This window comes from Protobothrops mucrosquamatus, unplaced genomic scaffold (assembly GCF_001527695.2).
Source record: "Protobothrops mucrosquamatus isolate PMUCROS unplaced genomic scaffold, P.Mucros_1.0 scaffold584, whole genome shotgun sequence".
NCBI lineage: Eukaryota > Metazoa > Chordata > Lepidosauria > Squamata > Viperidae > Protobothrops > Protobothrops mucrosquamatus.
Genome location: NW_015386884.1, coordinates 175,342 through 192,240, shown reverse-complemented (window position 1 = coordinate 192,240; position 16,899 = coordinate 175,342). Strand labels below are relative to the sequence as shown.

At 49.2% G+C, this 16,899-nt stretch overlaps 1 protein-coding gene across 1 annotated transcript in view; it reads right to left on the bottom strand.

The window, feature by feature from the left end:
• The window catches only part of COPA (coatomer protein complex subunit alpha), a 42,206-nt gene extending 25,550 nt beyond the window's left edge, over nt 1–16,656 (bottom strand). The window contains exons 1-11 of the mRNA XM_015817392.1: nt 16,598–16,656; nt 13,542–13,655; nt 13,090–13,163; nt 12,214–12,294; nt 11,972–12,048; nt 10,392–10,501; nt 5,490–5,599; nt 4,795–4,894; nt 3,225–3,360; nt 2,301–2,383; nt 1,222–1,372 (exon numbers count right to left, since the gene is read on the bottom strand). Of these exons, the coding sequence (XP_015672878.1) occupies nt 1,222–1,372; nt 2,301–2,383; nt 3,225–3,360; nt 4,795–4,894; nt 5,490–5,599; nt 10,392–10,501; nt 11,972–12,048; nt 12,214–12,294; nt 13,090–13,163; nt 13,542–13,655; nt 16,598–16,637 (1,076 nt within the window). The 5' untranslated portion in view covers nt 16,638–16,656. The remainder of the gene's footprint in view (nt 1–1,221; nt 1,373–2,300; nt 2,384–3,224; nt 3,361–4,794; nt 4,895–5,489; nt 5,600–10,391; nt 10,502–11,971; nt 12,049–12,213; nt 12,295–13,089; nt 13,164–13,541; nt 13,656–16,597) is intronic.
• Between the last annotated feature and the right edge of the window lie 243 nt (nt 16,657–16,899).

Here is a 16,899-nt window from a genome sequence, read left to right as displayed (position 1 = left end):
CGTAAGCCACTTTTTTCAGTGCCGCTGATCTGTAGCCCTAACCCTAACCCGGTCCTTAAACAAATGGTTGTAAGTTGAGTTTACAACCGTCGCTCAGTGGCCGTTGGAAGTTACGATGGGCCCTCCCAAAAGTCTCTAAGGATCTGGGCCCAAAGTTCCATCAGCCAGCCCGCTCCTGCGGTCACCCGGCTGCATTTTTAGCCTTCAGCAACCAGACCACATTTACGGTCGTTGGCAGCATCCCAGGTGGCCTTTTTTTGCAGTAAACCAGCATTTATATCTGATTTTCAGAACAAAAAATGGGTCTTCTGAATGATCACGATGTTCACTTCACAATCCTGGTGATTTACTTAATGACTGCCACAAAAAAAAAAGTCATAAAATCAGGTCGGTCACAGGATGACCCGCTTTATATACCCTCGTGACTTACAACCGCAACAGGCCAGCTCCATGACGGTTGTAAGTTGAGGACGACCAATACACAACACACTGCACAGCACCCTTGTCTGTGTTTACCATTTTTTTTTTCCTCTAACTCTTCTTCCTCCTGGAAGAAAATGTCTGAATTCCAGGCTCACCTTCGTTCTGAGTCAAAGTGCTGTATGTATGACTATTTTTGGGTGTTCCCCAATCAAAAATGGAATAGTCCTCGACTTATGACAATTGAGGCCAAAAGGTATGTTGTCAAGTGAGACATTTGTTAAATGAGCTTTGCCCCATTTTACAACCTCTCCTGCCACATGTGTTAAGTGAATCACTGCAGTTGATAAGTTAGTGAAACGGTCGTTAAGTGGATCTGGCTTCCCCCATTGACTTTGCCCGTCAGAAGGTCACAAAAGGAGATCACGTGACCTCGGGACGCTGCAGCCATCATAAATACGAGTCAGCTGCCAAGCGTCCGAATTTTGATCGTGTGACCTTGGGGGCGCCACAATGGCCGTAAGTGTGAAAAATGGTCCTAAGCCACTTTTTCCAGTGCCGTTGTAACTTTGAACGGTCACTAAACAAACGGTTATAAGTCGAGGAGTACCTGCACTCTATATCCCAGCAGGTGGGAACTCGACTCATTCAAGGCCCAAGGATGGTCCTAGGCAAGGATGAGGAGTGGAAAAGAAAAGGGGGGAAAGCCCCAGAGAGCCTTGAGGTCAGGGAATCCCCCTCCCCTGTACTAAAGGGAGGAGGAAGACCCCCGATGGAGGAAGGAAAGACGCCCCCCCCCACCTTCTCAACTGCATGACGGCCACATCTTTGGAGCTGTTGAAGTCCAGCTGGCGGAGGAAGCGGTCCTTGACGTAGTAGAGCATGTTGCCGTGCACGGCGTAAGCCGGCCTCTCGCGCTCCAGCTTGAAGACGATCATCCCTCCATCGTGACCTGGGAGACAAAGGAGAAGAGACCTTCCAGGAGGGCAGCGGCACCCAGTTTGGGCAACGAACGCAACTTCACGACCCCCCTTGGACCAGGTCGGTGGGCTCCTTGGGGCTCTCCTGAGTTTGGCTGTTTTCTTGCAGACATTTCATTACCCAAATTAGGCAAACTCACCAGTGCTAGGAGAGAAACGGAGTTTGGTCTCTGACAGCCAAGCAGTAAACACTACCCTGAGCAAGGGCATACCAAATCTAACAAACAGTTGAAGAGTAAATCACAGCCCAACCAAGGAACCGCCAAGAACATTCCCGCCAACACCGATCGGGCAGAGAGGAATCCCCCCCTCCTCTCCAGCACTGAAGATGTTCCCTAGTTTGGCAGTGAAACATCTGCTAGAAAATAACTGAGCTCAGGGAGCAACCAGGACCCCCCCCCCCCGGTCCTCCTCTGGTGGTCCTCAATTAACCACAACTGGGCAAGAAAATTTGTTAAGCGGTATGGTCGTTAAGCGAGGGATCACGTGACCACACACCCGATTTTACAGACTTTTTGGCCAGGGTCGTAAAGTGAGACATCAGGTGATCGCAATTTGCAACCTTTTCCCTCCCAGTGTCCTCACTGGCTTTGTTCATCCGTTGGCTGGGAAGATGGCAAAGGATGATCACGTGACCTGGGACGCTGCAACCGTCATAGACGTGAGCTGGTTGCTAGGCACCAAGAACATGGACCTCAGGTCATAAGTGCAAGGACCAGCCATTCAGCGCTGTCATAATTTTGGTCCCTAGACAAATGCTTCTAAGTTGGGGACTTCTATAAGGTGGGGATGAGGTGTAGCAAAAAAAAAACCAAACACAACAACCCCGTTTCAGGGCCACCCTCCCCCTGAAGAGCTGCTTTTTCAGCCCCGGCCGAGGGCCACACGCAGACCCTTTACCTGCCGCGAAGAGGTTGAGGTTTGGATGGGCTGCCAACACCCAGAAGCGGTCGTGATCCCTGCGGAAGGTCTGAACGCCCGTGCTGGGGGTGGAGGGAAGCAGAGAAAAACAAAAACAACTGGCAGTGAATTGTTTGGCTTGGAATTTAGGGATGGAGAAAAGATGGAGCAAAGAATATGCCCCCCCCCAAAAAAGGGCCATGGAGCATACATTAAAATCTCCAGATCCATGGGGGGGGGGGACTGATTGCATCAGTCTTGAAAGTTTCAGGATTCATAGCAATAGCCATAGCCCTTAGACGTATATCCCTCTTCACGGTGCTTCACAGCCCTCTCTAAGCGGTTTACAGAGTCAGCCTATTTGCCCTTCCCAACCATCTGGGTCCTCATTTTACCGACCTCGGAAGGATGGAGGCGGAGTCAACTTTGAGCTGGTGAGATTCGAACTGCCCAAATGCTGGCAGAATTCGCCTGCAGTGCTGCATCCTAATCACTGCACCACCAGGGCTCTTAAAGCGCTGAAAATTGACCTTGATCAGCATTTCTCAAAATTGGCCACTTTAAGATATCCGCTCACCCCAGTCAGCTTTCACGCCTACGTCTCTTAGTGACTGGCTTTCCCCCAGCTGGCTTTCATGTCCAAGGCAGGACTAGAATTCACAGTCTCCTAGTGATCTGCTGGTGAGGGGCTTAAAGTTACCCAGCCAGCTTTCAGGTCTGAGGCGGGACTAGAACTCACTGTCTCCTAGTTTCTAGGCCAGCACCTCAACCACTTCCCCGTTCACTACCCATCCGATCACTATCCTCAGCTCTGGCCCAGAGGGCCTTTCCTGCTACGTCCATCGGTAGATCCGAGGGGGCTGAGCGGCTTGGGGTCCCGTGGGGCAGGGCTGGGGAGAGGGCCCAGAGGCAAAGGGCGCTTACCGTTTGGACATATCCCAGACTCGGATGCTCTTGTCCTCCGAATTGCTGAGGATGAGCTCCTGCCGGGGGTGGAACACAGCACAGGAGACGTTGTTGTAATGGCCGCGGCAGGTGTCCACCTCCCAGGCCTTGGACTCTGAAGGGGAGGGAAGGACAACGGTCAGTGGGAAGCGGACACCGTGAAGGGAACAGCCAAGAGGGGCTGGGATGCCCAGGGGCTGGGAAGCTGCGTTGAGCAGCGCTGGATGTGAAGCACCTGCTCTGCCTGCTGCTTCTGCGGGACTCCTGGATCCCATAAAAGAGAAGGACGAGTTTCGGGCAGAGTCCCTTCCGTTCAGGTTTTCAAGTCAGCACAAGCCGTCCTCAACTTATCACCATTCGCTTAGTGACCATTCAAAGTTATAATGGCACGGAGAAAGGTGACTTATGACTGGTCCTCACATGACCGTCGCAGCATCCCCCACAGTCACACGATCAAACTTGGGGCACTTGGCAACCGGCGTGCATTTACAGGGGTCGCCCCGTCCTGGGGTCGCGTGACGGCCATTGGTGACCTTCCCAGCCGGCTTCCAGCAAGCAAAGTCAATGGAGGAAGCTGGATTCGCTCAACGACCGCACGATTCACTTACCAACTGCAGTGATTCGCTTATTAACAACTGTGCCAAAGAAGGTCGTAAGATGGGGGCAAGCCTCAGAACAACTGCCTTTCTTAGCAACGGAAATTTGGGGCTCGAGTGTGGTCACAAGTCAAGGGCTCCCTGTAGCACAATCTGAAGCACCTCATTGGTTCCTACAGGTAGACCTTGACTTACGGCAACAGAGACTGAAAAATTCATCAATACGTGGCCGTTAAGTGGGGCATCCCATCCGATTTTACCACCTCCTTTGGTGCCGTTGTTCAGTGAATCACTGTGGCTAATGAGGTGACTGCCACCTTGTCAGGAGCCAGCTGGGAAGTTCCCAAATGGCGAATACGTGACCGTGGGGACAACTAGTAGTCATAAGTGTGAGGACCGGTCTGTAAGTCATTTCTCTCTGTGCCGCTATAAATTCAACCAATCACCCACCAAAGGTTCTTAAGTCAAAGGCCACTGCTGTAGGTTTTGGGGGAGCAGAAAGCCAATTTCGCAGCGTCCCCTGGCCACCAGCCCCAGAGCGGGCTCGGTCGGCAGCAGCCGAGCCCTCCTTCTCTGCAAGCCACGGAATGGGACAATTCGCCACGGGACAATTCAAACATTCAATTATTTAAAACATTTTTTAAAACTATTTTAATTTTTGTCATTCTCATTTCATCCTGTCCCTCCTTTGGCATCCTTTCTGTAATGATTCCGTTCCAGCATTTCTTCGATATTAGTTTAACTCTTTTCCCGTGGCGAGTGGGCCACGGCGACTTGTCCTAGACCCCTGCAAGCCAAGATTCACACAGACCACGGTCAAATGGCCAAATCCACACGTTCTCTTGAGACTGAAACAAGGCAAGAGCTCGGCTGATTGGCGGAGGGCGGAGGTGCCCAGGGAGCCTGACCCATACGTTCTGTCGTTTGCACACAAAAAAAGGGGAGTGGCTTACCGTTCATCCTCCAAATCTTGACTTGCCGGTCATCAGCCCCTGAGACGATGAGGGGCATGGTGGGGTGGAAAGCTGCCCAGTTTACCCCACGATCGTGTCCCTAAAAAAAAATAAGGGTGTGGGTTGGGGAGCGGGTCTCATAAGCAGTGCTGGAAAGCAGGATTACTACATGAGATGTATAGTGTCCGTGCTGGCTGGGGAATTCGGGGCAGCTTAAAACTGCCAACGTTGGACGCTCCTGGTCCAAGACAGGGGTCTCTATCTCCTGAGCCATTCAGAACCGGGGCACAGAAGTGGCGGACGAGCACGCACGCACATCCCCACTTGTGCAAGCAGCAGGCGCGCATGCCTGCCGCTCGCACAAACGGAACTGTGTGCAGGTGCACACGCTTCCCCGCCGCTCATGTGGAACCATCCCCTCTCCCCCCCCCCCATCAACCACCGGGCCACAAAACCAGAAAGTTTGGGGAACTCTGGTCTAAGACATTTAGTTTATCCCCTCTCCACAAAAGGCTCCTTGTGCAGGGGTCATCCCAGCAAAGGGGCCTGCACCTCTAACATCAATCACTCGAAAAAGATCTGAGGGCCTTGTCAACAATTCATTTCCCAATAATTCTAACAGGAAGGTACCCTCCTCCTCCTCCTCCCCCCCCCCCCCCCCCCCCCCCCCCCCCCCCCCCCCCACCCCCGAGTACCTCAAGAACATGCTTCACCACAGCGTCCGTGGTGCCAAAAAGATCCACGCCGGTGATGCCCCGGACCTCGGACTCCACAGCTCCAGGAGACAAATTCTTCTTTCTTAGACCTTCGGGCAGGAGAGGGAATTTGTGGGGCAGAGGAAGTAAAGACCATATTAATAAATAAAGATGGAAAAGGTGAAAGATGGAAGGAAATACAATGGAGAAAAGACGTCAGAGGCTGTATAGCTCGAGTGAGCCTCTGTCCAAGGGGTTTCTAAACGCACTTGGAATTCACCAAGCAGAGCCACACAACCTCTGCAATCAAGGAAGGAAAGCCACCAATTTAGGCTCAAGTGAGGTTTAATCCCTTGGAGAATGAGGCTGAAAAAATGAATCGATAAGAGCAGCGGGTGGGTCTCGGATGCAGGCGCAACGTAGCCTCCAACCGCGTTTAGACATTAGGAGAGAAAAAAGACGGAAAGAGTTCGCTGTGAAGACGATGGAGGGGTGAATGTATCAGAGAGGCACTTCCAAGGAGTGATCTGCAAATCCAAGGGGGATCCAGGATCCACAGGGAAGCGGAGTCAAAAATAGAGGCAACCATATACAGATACCTGGTCCAGGAGAAATCAAGGCACGTAAAGCTGTCAGATTGATCCGAGAGAACTGAGCAATGGATGGAAAATTTCTGAGGTTACTACACAAATCGAGAGGGAACGGAGACACGCACAGAATGAACCAGCTCTGACATGTGGTGGGGATGGACAAGGAGGGAGAGAGGAGAGAGAGAAAAGGGTAGATGCAAGGAAGATTGGGGGAAATTAGACAGAGGTCCAGCTGTTAAGGGGAGATGGAGGAGTCAGGCTTGCCCGATATCGGAGGGCGTTAAAAGCAAGGCTAAAATCTCAGGCCACAGCAGGAGGTTAGAGACCAGAGCGAGAGGGTTGGGCCACCCCCCACCAGACACTTTTGTTATTTGGGGAGGGCTTCCCTAAATTCCCCTGGGGAACTTGAAGCCCACAAGTCTGAAAGCGGCCAGGGTTGGACACCTCTGCCCCATAAGGCTTCGTTTGCAGGACCTCCCTCTTCCCAGCCTTCGGACTAACAGAATGACACCAAGCCCAGATTTTTAGGACAGAAGCTCTTGGTTAAGATCGCAGCTGCGGAGGTCCAGCCATTTTGTTATAAAGTAAACCACCCTGCTGTTTTTACAGCTGGAATATCATTCCACGTATCTTCTCACCCGGTCCGCTCAAGGTTAGGACCAAATTTTAAATTAGAGGAATGCAGAGAAGTTAGAAGAGGTTATTTTCACCAGTCCTGAAAAGTCACTGTTAGTTTTACAAGCAAACGGCTTCGTTGTTACGGTACAATTTTGCATGCAAAATGCAACTGGAAACCAGACCCACGTTGGCTGCCTTTCCCCTCTCTCTCAGCAGCAGCAAGAACCCCCCGCCCTGCCCTACGAGTGAATGGGGAGCTGGATTCTCCCCTGGGCCCGTGCAATGTTCTAGTTGATCTCTTTTGTCAAGACAGACATAAAGTTTTGGAAATCTCAAGAGTTCGGAATGCAGCACAAAGCGCCATGAATCCAAGAGAAACTCTATTTCAGAATGAAAGAAAGTAGTCCTCAACTTACAACGGTTCATTCAGTGACTGAAGTTACAGCAGCACTGAAAATAGTGACTTAGGACCATTTTTCACGCTTACAACCGTTGCAGCATCTCCACGGTCATGTGATCAGAATTCAGACACTTGGCAATTGCTTCATTTTATGACCGTTGCACCGTCCCGGGGTCGTGTGATCCCCTTTTGTGACCTTCTGTTAAGCAAAGTCAATGGGGAAGCCAGACTCACTTAACGACCCTGTTTACTAACTTAACAAGTGCAGTGATTCACTTAACAACTCTGGCAAGAAAGTTTGGAAAATCGAGCAAAATTCACTTAACAACCGTCTCACTTAGCGACAGAAATTTGGGGCTCAATTGTGGTCATAAGTTGAGAACCACCTGTACCCTAAAAGGAAAGCATCAACCATTTGGAGCCAAGGACCCTCCGTGGTTGTGAAAGGGTGTGTCAGAAAATGAGGCCCAGATGAAAACATCATTTGAATTAAACATTAATGGAGCCATCCGACCGTTTTTAAAAACCACCTTCACCTTCAGTGTTACAAACTGGCAGTAGTTTTACAGGTTCTGATAGGGTTGGGGTGTATCCCCCCCCCATTCCTGATGCTGACTTAGCCCAAAACATATAGGCAGTCATCAACTTATAATCACAATTGGAGCTGGAATTTCCATCGTACGTTGGTGCGGTCGTAAGTCAAGTCATCGCATGAGTTGACCTGTTCTTATCACCGTTTTTACGGCCGATGTTAAGCGAATCACCTGGCCGAGACTCAGCCCAAAATGAGACTTAGCTGAAAAGACGATGCTTCCAACCTTACTTAGCCATAGTTAAAACCAAAGGGAGCATCTGTCTATCAAGCTGATTTTCACACAAGAGAGTCCTGCTAGAAGAGTTGCCACAAAGTGCTTTTTCGAAAGACAACTTTGTTTGTATAATAATAATAATAATAATAATAATAATAATAATAAAGTTGGAAGGGACCTTGGAGGTCATCCGGTCCAACCCCCTGCTCAGGCAGGAAACCCTATAGTACCATTTCAGACAAATGGCTGTCCAGTCTCTTCTTAAAAACTTCCAGTGTTGGAGCATTCACCACTTCTGGAGGCAGGTGGTTCCACTGGTTAATTGTTCTGACTGTCAGGAAGTTTCTCCTTAGTTCTAGGTTGCTTCTCTCCTTGATCAGTTTCCATCCGTTGCTTCTTGTCCTGCCTTCAGGCACTTTGGAGAATAGCTTGACTCCCTCTTCTTTGGGGCAGCCCCTGAGATACTGGAACACTGCTATCCTGTCCCCCCTCGTCCTTCTTTTCATTAAACTAGACATACCCAATTCCGTCAACCTTTCCTTATATGCTTTAGCCTCCAGTCCCCCTAATCATCTTTGTTGCTCTTCTCTGTACTCTTTCTAGAGTTTCAACATCTTTTTTACATTTGTACTGTCCCACAGTTGTGATCTCTAATGTTTTTTGCCAGGAAGTTTCTCCTTAGTTCTAGGTTGCTTCTCTCCTTGATTAGTTTCCATCTGTTGCTTCTTGTCCTGCCTTCAGGCGCTTTGGAGAATAGCTTGACTCCCTCTTCTTTGGGGCAGCCCGAGATACTGGAACACGTTTCGCTTCTCATCCAAGAAGCTTCTTCAGTTCAAGAAGCTTCTTGGGTGAGAAGTGAAACCTTTGAGACAACCACGACCGCGATGACGGAGACTCTCCACAGACACCGTTAGGGGAGTTGGATGAACCGAGTCGGGTTGCACAGACCGTGAAAACATCAATCCAGCAACTCCAGAAGTGCGAAAACCCCGGGAACATTTCCAGGCCTTTCAAACCATTTCAGGGCCTTGGGCTCTGCTGAGAGAGAGCAGGCAAAGCTCACCGCCTGGGTGCTGGCGGAGGAAGCGGTGGACTCATGCCAAGCACAGCCTCCTCCACACACCCCTCCCCTTCCCCAACACAGCTGGGTCATCTCTGAATGTGTGCCACAAAACCCCAGCAACCCACTAAGCCAAGAACTGCAGTTGAGAAAGCAGTGGGCGGATCACACACACACACACACACACACACACACACACACACACACACACAAGCTCACCGAGGGCTAAAGCTCCTTCCTTCTAAATCAGCATCTCCCAAACTTGACAATTTCAAATCCCACAATTCTACAGTCTACAGCATAACCATTGATGAGAATTATGGGAGTTGGAGTCTGCCCACCAGGAAATTGCCAAGGTTGGGAGTTCCCACGCTGAGCATTGTGGGTGCTCATGTATCCTGGGAAGCCAGACCACGGTCCTCTCCAGCAAGCTTATTTCAACTCTTCTCTGAGATCTGCTCCTCTCAACAACAGCTGGACCCATCCTGGAGGCCTCCAGATGCAACAGATTTCAAAGGCAAAAGGCCTGTTGTCTCTCTGTCCCTAAGACTACACCACAATCTAAGTCTGGGGCTGTTGCTGATCAAAGCAAAGCAAAGTTGGAAGGGACCTTGGAGATTTTCTAGTCCAACCCTCTGCTCAAGCAGGAGACCCCATACCATTCTGGACAAATGCTGATCAAAAGGAGATCAACTTTGGAGATCCAGTGCTGAGGTAGTACCTTCCTTTCTTCTTTGGCACAGGGGCAAAGCTTTTCCACCAGATAAAATCCACCCGTCTTACGTATCGTCCAGGAGAGCACAGTGTATCATCTGCGTAACCAGCGTTTCTCACACTTGGTGATTTTAAGGTGAGGGGTTTTCAACTCCCAGAATTCATGCTAGCTGGGGAATTTTGGGAGCTGACATCCACATATATCAAAATGGCCAAGTTTGAGGAACACTGGTTTAACCAGAATCTCTTTCTGACAGAAAGCTCTAATCACAGTTAATACTGAAAAAACAAAAAAACAAAAAACCAGAGATAGTTCTAAAAGGTCTACACTCTTTCTCTCACACTCTGGTATGCCCACCCTCATTGTTTCACTTTTTTTACTCTGGCGTCTGAACTCCTATTTCATTCTTCTCACACACACACACACACACACACGCACACCTTCTTTTAAAAAATCTGTTTCATCAGGAACTGCAGAGTGGTTGTTCTACAATCAGTGAGAAAGGTAAATTTTCTAACCCTGAGGAGACTCGCCAACCCCTCCCGCAGGGTCAAGGCAGGAAGCTCTACCTAATTTGGGGGCCCCGCTGTACCCCTACTGTCAATCTCTCCTCCGGTTTCTCTTTCACTCCAGTCTCAGCCTGGTTTCAGCAGCTGCAGTCCTGAGCGCAGTCCCGCTGCTGGATAACCCCCTTGACCTGAGCAGCTCACCAGAAATATCCCAAACGCGCACAGTCTGGTCCAAACTGGCAGACACGACCAGGTCTTCGGAAGGATGGAACTGGGCGCACATCACATAATGGTTATGTCCGGTCAACACACTAGAAAGAAGAGGGGGAAAAAAGAAGCAATTGGCCCCCTCGAGATTCAAGACAAACATCATCCTGAGTACCAGCAGAAGGGAGCACCTGTAGCTCAGGACTGAACTGCGGGTCCAGTCCGTGCTCTCTTGAGCTTGCTTGCGCCCTTGCAGATCTTTCATTGACAAGACTAGGAAACGTCGCCAAGCTCAGAGGGCACCGAGGACCCCACATCGTCCCGAGTTCCCTTCAAAGCAGCTGCAGGCCAGAGACTGTAACGCCTGCAAGCTCTGAGCACGGAAAAGGTGCTTCGGGAAAGCTACAGCAGCAGAGGCAGCCCTCGTGGATTTGACTGGTTGCCAAGCAGTCAGTCAAAGTCAGGACGGATCTCCCCAGATCCACCTATGACCAGGTCTCAGAATTACGAGGGCTGCATCCCACCCCCTGGACCGCGAGGCGACTGCCTTTTGGGAGCTGGGCAACTCGCTTGCCGGCACCCTGAGGTCACAGGAATGCGATTTTTGGCTCCTTTTTTTCCCCCGATTTCCAATGCTTATTTCCCGTTCCCAGAAAAAAGTGCCTATTGAGTACAATGGATTCATTTAATGACTGCAGTGTTTGCTTAATGACTGCTGCAAAAAAGGTTGTAAAATCAGATACTATCACCTGGGAACCCGTTTAACGACTGCGATTCTGAGCTCAATTACAGTCGTACATCAAGGACGAGCTACAATATGATTTACTATATTTATAATGGGTGGGTGTATCACTCAGCTATGCATCAGAGCTCTTTTCCCCAAATACTCAGCCTGGTACACGCATCCACCCACAAAAGTCTTGCTTTTATAGCAAATATTGAAAAAGCTACACAGGTTGTCCTCGACTTATGACAATTGAGAGCAGAATTTCTATTGCTAATCAAAGCGGTTGTTAAGTGAGTCATGCCAGATGCTACAACTTTTGTCACCGTTAAGTGAATCAGAGGTTAAATGAATCACACGGTTGTTAAGCGAATCCAGCTTTCCCCTTTGACTTTGCTCATCAGAAGCCAGCTGGGAAGGTGGCAAAGGTCGATCATGTGAGACACACACACACACGGACACTGCAACAGTCGTAAGTCCATGCCAGTTGCTAAGCAGCTGAATTTGGATCCTGTGACCACAGGGGTGCTGCGACGCTTGTAAATGTGAAGCCTGGTCATAATTTTTCCAGGGTTGTTGTCATTTCAGACAGTTGCTAAACCAATGGTTGTAAGTCGAGGACTCCCTGTACACACATGCAGAGGAGTAGCCCGCCATCTGTACGAGTGCAAGAGTGCTGTGTGGCCGCACTTTCAGTTTCACCAGCTGCAGCCCTTACACAGGCATTCTGTTTAGGATCTGTTATGCGGTGACCAACAACAGCCAGAGGGGGCAAGGCCAACGTCTGCAAACCACGAAACACAAACAAAACCATTTTAATTCTGAAGCGATTGCTGGGGATGAGGGTTACCAAACGCAGGTCCTGGACTGCCAGTTCCACACCCGGATGGTCTGGTCATCGGACGCACTGAGGATCCAGGGATATTCCTAGGAAGAAGAGAGACGAGAGTTTTCTCTCTCGGAGGGCAGGCAGGCAGGCAGGGCCCTGTGCAGAAGGGAGCCTGGCAACCTCTTACGGTTCCTGAAACCCCAAAGAAACGTTCCGGGGTGCTGCCGAACGCTCAGAGACAAAAAGACATAAGCAGGACTCACGTGGTGGAAGAAAGTGGTGCGGATGTAATCCAGGTGGCCCAGCAGTGTGAAGAGACAACGGCGCAGTTTGTAATTCCAGACCTTGAGGAGGAAAGCACAGGTGTCAATAATGCGAATCCTAGATGGCTGGGTTTTTTCCCCTCCTTTAATTAATTACAGATCACACACGATTCAGAATCAGAATGGAGGTCTTCTACTCCAGCCCCCTGCTCAAGCAGGAGGCCCTACGCCATTTCAGACAGGTGGCACCTACAACTTCCGAAGGCAGGCTGTTCACTGCTTAATGGTTCTCCCTGTTAGCAGAGGGCCTCCCACGGGGCCTCCCAAGAGGTTCTCTACCTACATTTCCACCTTACAAGCCTGTTTCAATCTCGGTTCATACAGATAGTCCTCAATTGAGTCCAACATTTCTGTTGCTAAGCAAGACAGTTGTTAAGTGAGTTTTGCCTCGTTTTACGACCTTTCTTGCTGCAGTTGTTAAGTGGATCACTGCAGCTGTGAAATTAGTAACACGGCTGTGAAAGTGAATCTGGCTTTCCCACTGACTTTGCTGGTCAGGAGGTCGTAAAACGGGATCGCGTGACCCTGGGACACTGTGACCGTCATAAACATGAACCAGTTGACAAGCATCTGAATTTTGATCACTTGACCATGGGGATGCTGCAATGATTGTGTAAAAGACAAATACAAGTGCCGCTGTAACTTTGAATGGTCACTAAACGAACCGTTGTAAGTGAAGGACCTGTACTCAAGGGAAAACAGCAGCTGAACGGGTCAGTCAGACCACCATCCTGCTTCCCTCCAGAGGCTTTTAAGGAACTCTCCACCCCCCTCGTAAACCGTCCCCACCCAATAACTTCCACCACCTAACATTACCTTGATTTTATAGTCATCCCCTCCGGAGACAAAGAGCGGCTGCTGCTTGTGGAAATCGATCCCTCTGACAGGTCCTGGAAATCAAATATAAAATACTGAGAGTCACAGAGAAATCAAGAGAAGAGGTGAGGCTTTTCACTGTTTTTTCAACCGCTTAGCTCAATCCGGCAATAGCAGTATTTTCCCTCTGCTACTTGTGATTTTTCTTTCTTTTTCCCCCTTCTGGCATACTCTTGCTCACTCCTTCCCTCGGTTGAATGAAACTCATCTGCTACAGGATCTACTTTGCCTATATAGTATTTTATTTCTCCAGTTCTGCAGAATCAACCTTGGGCAGACTTGGTTCCGTCCAATTAGATCCAGCTAAGGCAGGCTGATGTCAACGAGGCGGCCTCTCACGTTTTATAGGCAAGCGGCCCGGCTTACATGCACACAGTGTAACCGTCACTTACCATCGTGTTCATCAAATTTGTCAATGAGGGTGCACATCCGATAGTCCCAGAGCTGGATCACCCCATTGTGCAAACTCGTAAGGATCCAAGGTCGTTTAGGGTGAAAGCTCAGCCCTGGAAACAGAGGTAAAAACTAGATGTGTTTCTTGGAAGTCAGCTGCAGTTTTTATTTTCCACAGAGCATGCAGAAAACCTTGACTGACAATCGTAATGGAGCCTTCCCACTACCGTTGGGCACCCCATGACTGGAATCATTTTATGACCTTGTTTGCAGTGGTTGTGTCTAGCTAAGCAGCCACCATGGTTGTAAAGAGAACCCATTGTTCATAATGCGCCATTTTTGCTGAAAACCGGAAAAAAATGTCGGGTTTGAGCAAAAACATCCTAAAGCACAATTACATGACCCATGGGACGCAGCAAACAGCCATAAATGCAGGCTGGCTACCAAGCGTCCATGTGACTGGGGGGGGGACACCCCTGGACATCAGAATTGGGTTGGAAATATCTTGGGGTGGGGTCTGTTGCTGTCAAGCAAATGGTCATAAACCAAGGGAAATTTACAACTTTTCAGCGGAGAAATCTGGTGGGAGCAGGAGAGGGCTGTCTCTTTGGATAACGTTTATAATAATAATAATAATAATAATAATAATAATAATAATAATAATAATAATAATAATAATAATAAAGTTGGAAGGGACCTTGGAGGTCATCGAGTCCAACCCCCTGCCCAGGCAGGAACCCTACACCATTTGATACAAACGGCTGTCCAGTCTCTTCTTAAAAACTTCCAGTGTTGGAGCATTCACCGCTTCTGGAGGCAGGTTGTTCCACTGGTTAATTGTTCTAACTGTCAGGAAGTTTCTCCTTAGTTCTAAGTTGCTTCTCTCCTTGATCAGTTTCCACCCATTGCTTCTCGTCCTGCCTTCAGGTGCCTTGGAGAATAGCTTGACTCCCTCTTCTTTGTGGCAGCCCCTGAGATACTGGAAGGCTGCTATCATGTCCCCCCTCGTCCTTCTCTTTGTTAAACTAGACATACCCAATTCCAGCAGCCGTTCCTTATATGTTTTAGCCTCCAGTCCCCTAATCATCTTTGTTGCTCTTCTCTGTACTCTTTCTAGAGTCTCAACATCTTTTTTACATCGTGGTGACCAAAACTGGATGCAGTATTCCAAGTGTGGCCTTACTAAGGCCTTGTAAAGTGGTATTTAATGTTTCTAGTTCTTTGAAATGACAAACAAAAATGTGAAATTCTGATAAGGACTGGTTCAGACAGGCCAGAGGCAAGGTCTATGCACAACTTTGAACTTTATGTTTTGACCTATATATCAAGTGATTTTTTTACCTTTTTAAGGGCCTCTCACCATGTATCCATGGAAGACCTCTCCTCTTACTTACGCATAAATAGATATTGATCTACCTTTCCAGCTTGGATGCAAAGGAACACCAGGCTAAGAACCTTATCATTGTTTACAATTAACAAACCAATTACTTAGCTTAATTTTTCCCTAACTTAATACAGTACTGGCATTTTCTATAAACTGTGCCAAGACTCAGATGAGGTTGGATTCCCACAACACAGGTCAGGTGGGTAATAACAGATAATAGTATGGTTTATGACACCAGTCAATGAGAACTCTTAACTTTCTATTAGATCTTTGCAAAATCACAACAGCAGTGTCTTTACTCTGCAGATGTGCCCAGTGCCCAAAACACATAACTTTCCACCTGTTTTGATATCTGTAGAAGCAAGTTCTAGAACATAGAATTATAGAACACAGAATCATAGGGATGGAAGGGGCCTCTAATCCAGTCCCCTCCACAAGCAGACCCTATATCATTTCAGACAAATGGCTGTCCAGTCTCTTCTTAAAAACCTCCAGCAATGGGGCACTCACAATATCTGGAGGGAAGCCGTTCCACTGATTGTTCCCACTGTCAGGAAATTTCTCTTTAATTCTAGGTTGCTTCTCTCTTTGTTAAGAAGCAACGTCTCTTTGCTTCTTGTCCTGCCTTCAGGTGCTTTGGAGAACAGGTTGGCCCTCTCTTGTCTCTGACAACCCATCAAATATTGGAAGACTGCTATTATGTCACCCCTAGTCCTTTCTCTTCATACCCAGTTTCTGCAAATTGTCCATCATATGTTTTAGTTTCCAGTTCATTAACCATCAGTGTTGCTCTTCTATGCACTTTTCCCAGAGTCTCAACGTCTTTTTTGTATCATTTTATTGTTTTAATGTTTGTAATGGTTTAACGGTTTTACAGTTTTACAATTATGAGCCGATGCAGAAGTGGCTATAGAAATTGGGGGGGGGAATCATTTTACTATGCTAGAAATTTATTCAGTTGATATGCACGGAGGCAACATTTTGTCATTGGGAAACTCAGCCAAGAATACTGCCTTCCAACTACCTGGTGAATAAAATCTTTGTATGCGTGAAACTGAGGGGTTTCGAATCCTCTGTAAAATCTGCTTTAGACGGATGTTGATGCTTTATTGCAGGGGTTCTCAACCTTGGCAACTTTAAGACTTGTGGACTTCAACTCCCAGCTGGCTGAGGAATTCTGGGAGTTGAAGTCCACAAGTCTTAAAGTTGCCAAGGTTGAGAACCCCTGCTTTATTGCTTTGTTGCAGCTAGCCTTCGGGAGCGCTGTGGGGGGGGGGGGAAAGGGGAGGATTTAAACGGAATAACCCAGTGTTTGTTTCTCAAGCTGGGCCACTTGAAGATGGGCGGACTTCAACTCCCAGAATTCCCCAGCCAGCACATCATAGGTGCCTGGGGGATTCTGGGAGCTGAAGTCCACGTATCTTAGAGCAGGCTGGCTGGGGGATTCTGGGAATTGTAGTCCTCCCACCTTCAAGTGGCCCAGCTTGAGAAACACCGGAATAACCGAAGATAAAACGAGACCCGCGTCTTCTGCTGCAGATGCACCGGGGCAGGGTTCAACCCCCCCCCCGGCCCGCAGGGCCCTGACTGGGACCCCCACAGCGCTTTTTCCAAGCCAGCCGGGAGACCCCCGCCCTCAGCATCGCTGCTCTCCTGGGGCGCCCGGCCTACCTTTCACGCGGGCCGATTTGGTCTCGAACTTGGTGAGCATCTCCGCTGCGCCCCGTCGCCTCCTCAGCAGCTGCTGCTGCTGCTGCTGCTGCTGCCGCCTCCACGTCACCGCTGCCGGGACGGCGCCCACTCCCCCACTTCCGCTTCCGGCTAGGTACCAGCGATAGGGAAAGAGCGGCGCGGGTCTAGCGCCCCCTATCGGAGGAGGAGGAAGACGCCAAGCCGACGCTCTTCTCACGGAAACCGGAAAGAACCGCCCCCCGGAACCATAGAGAAGGGTCCGCCGCGCTAGAGAGCCCAGC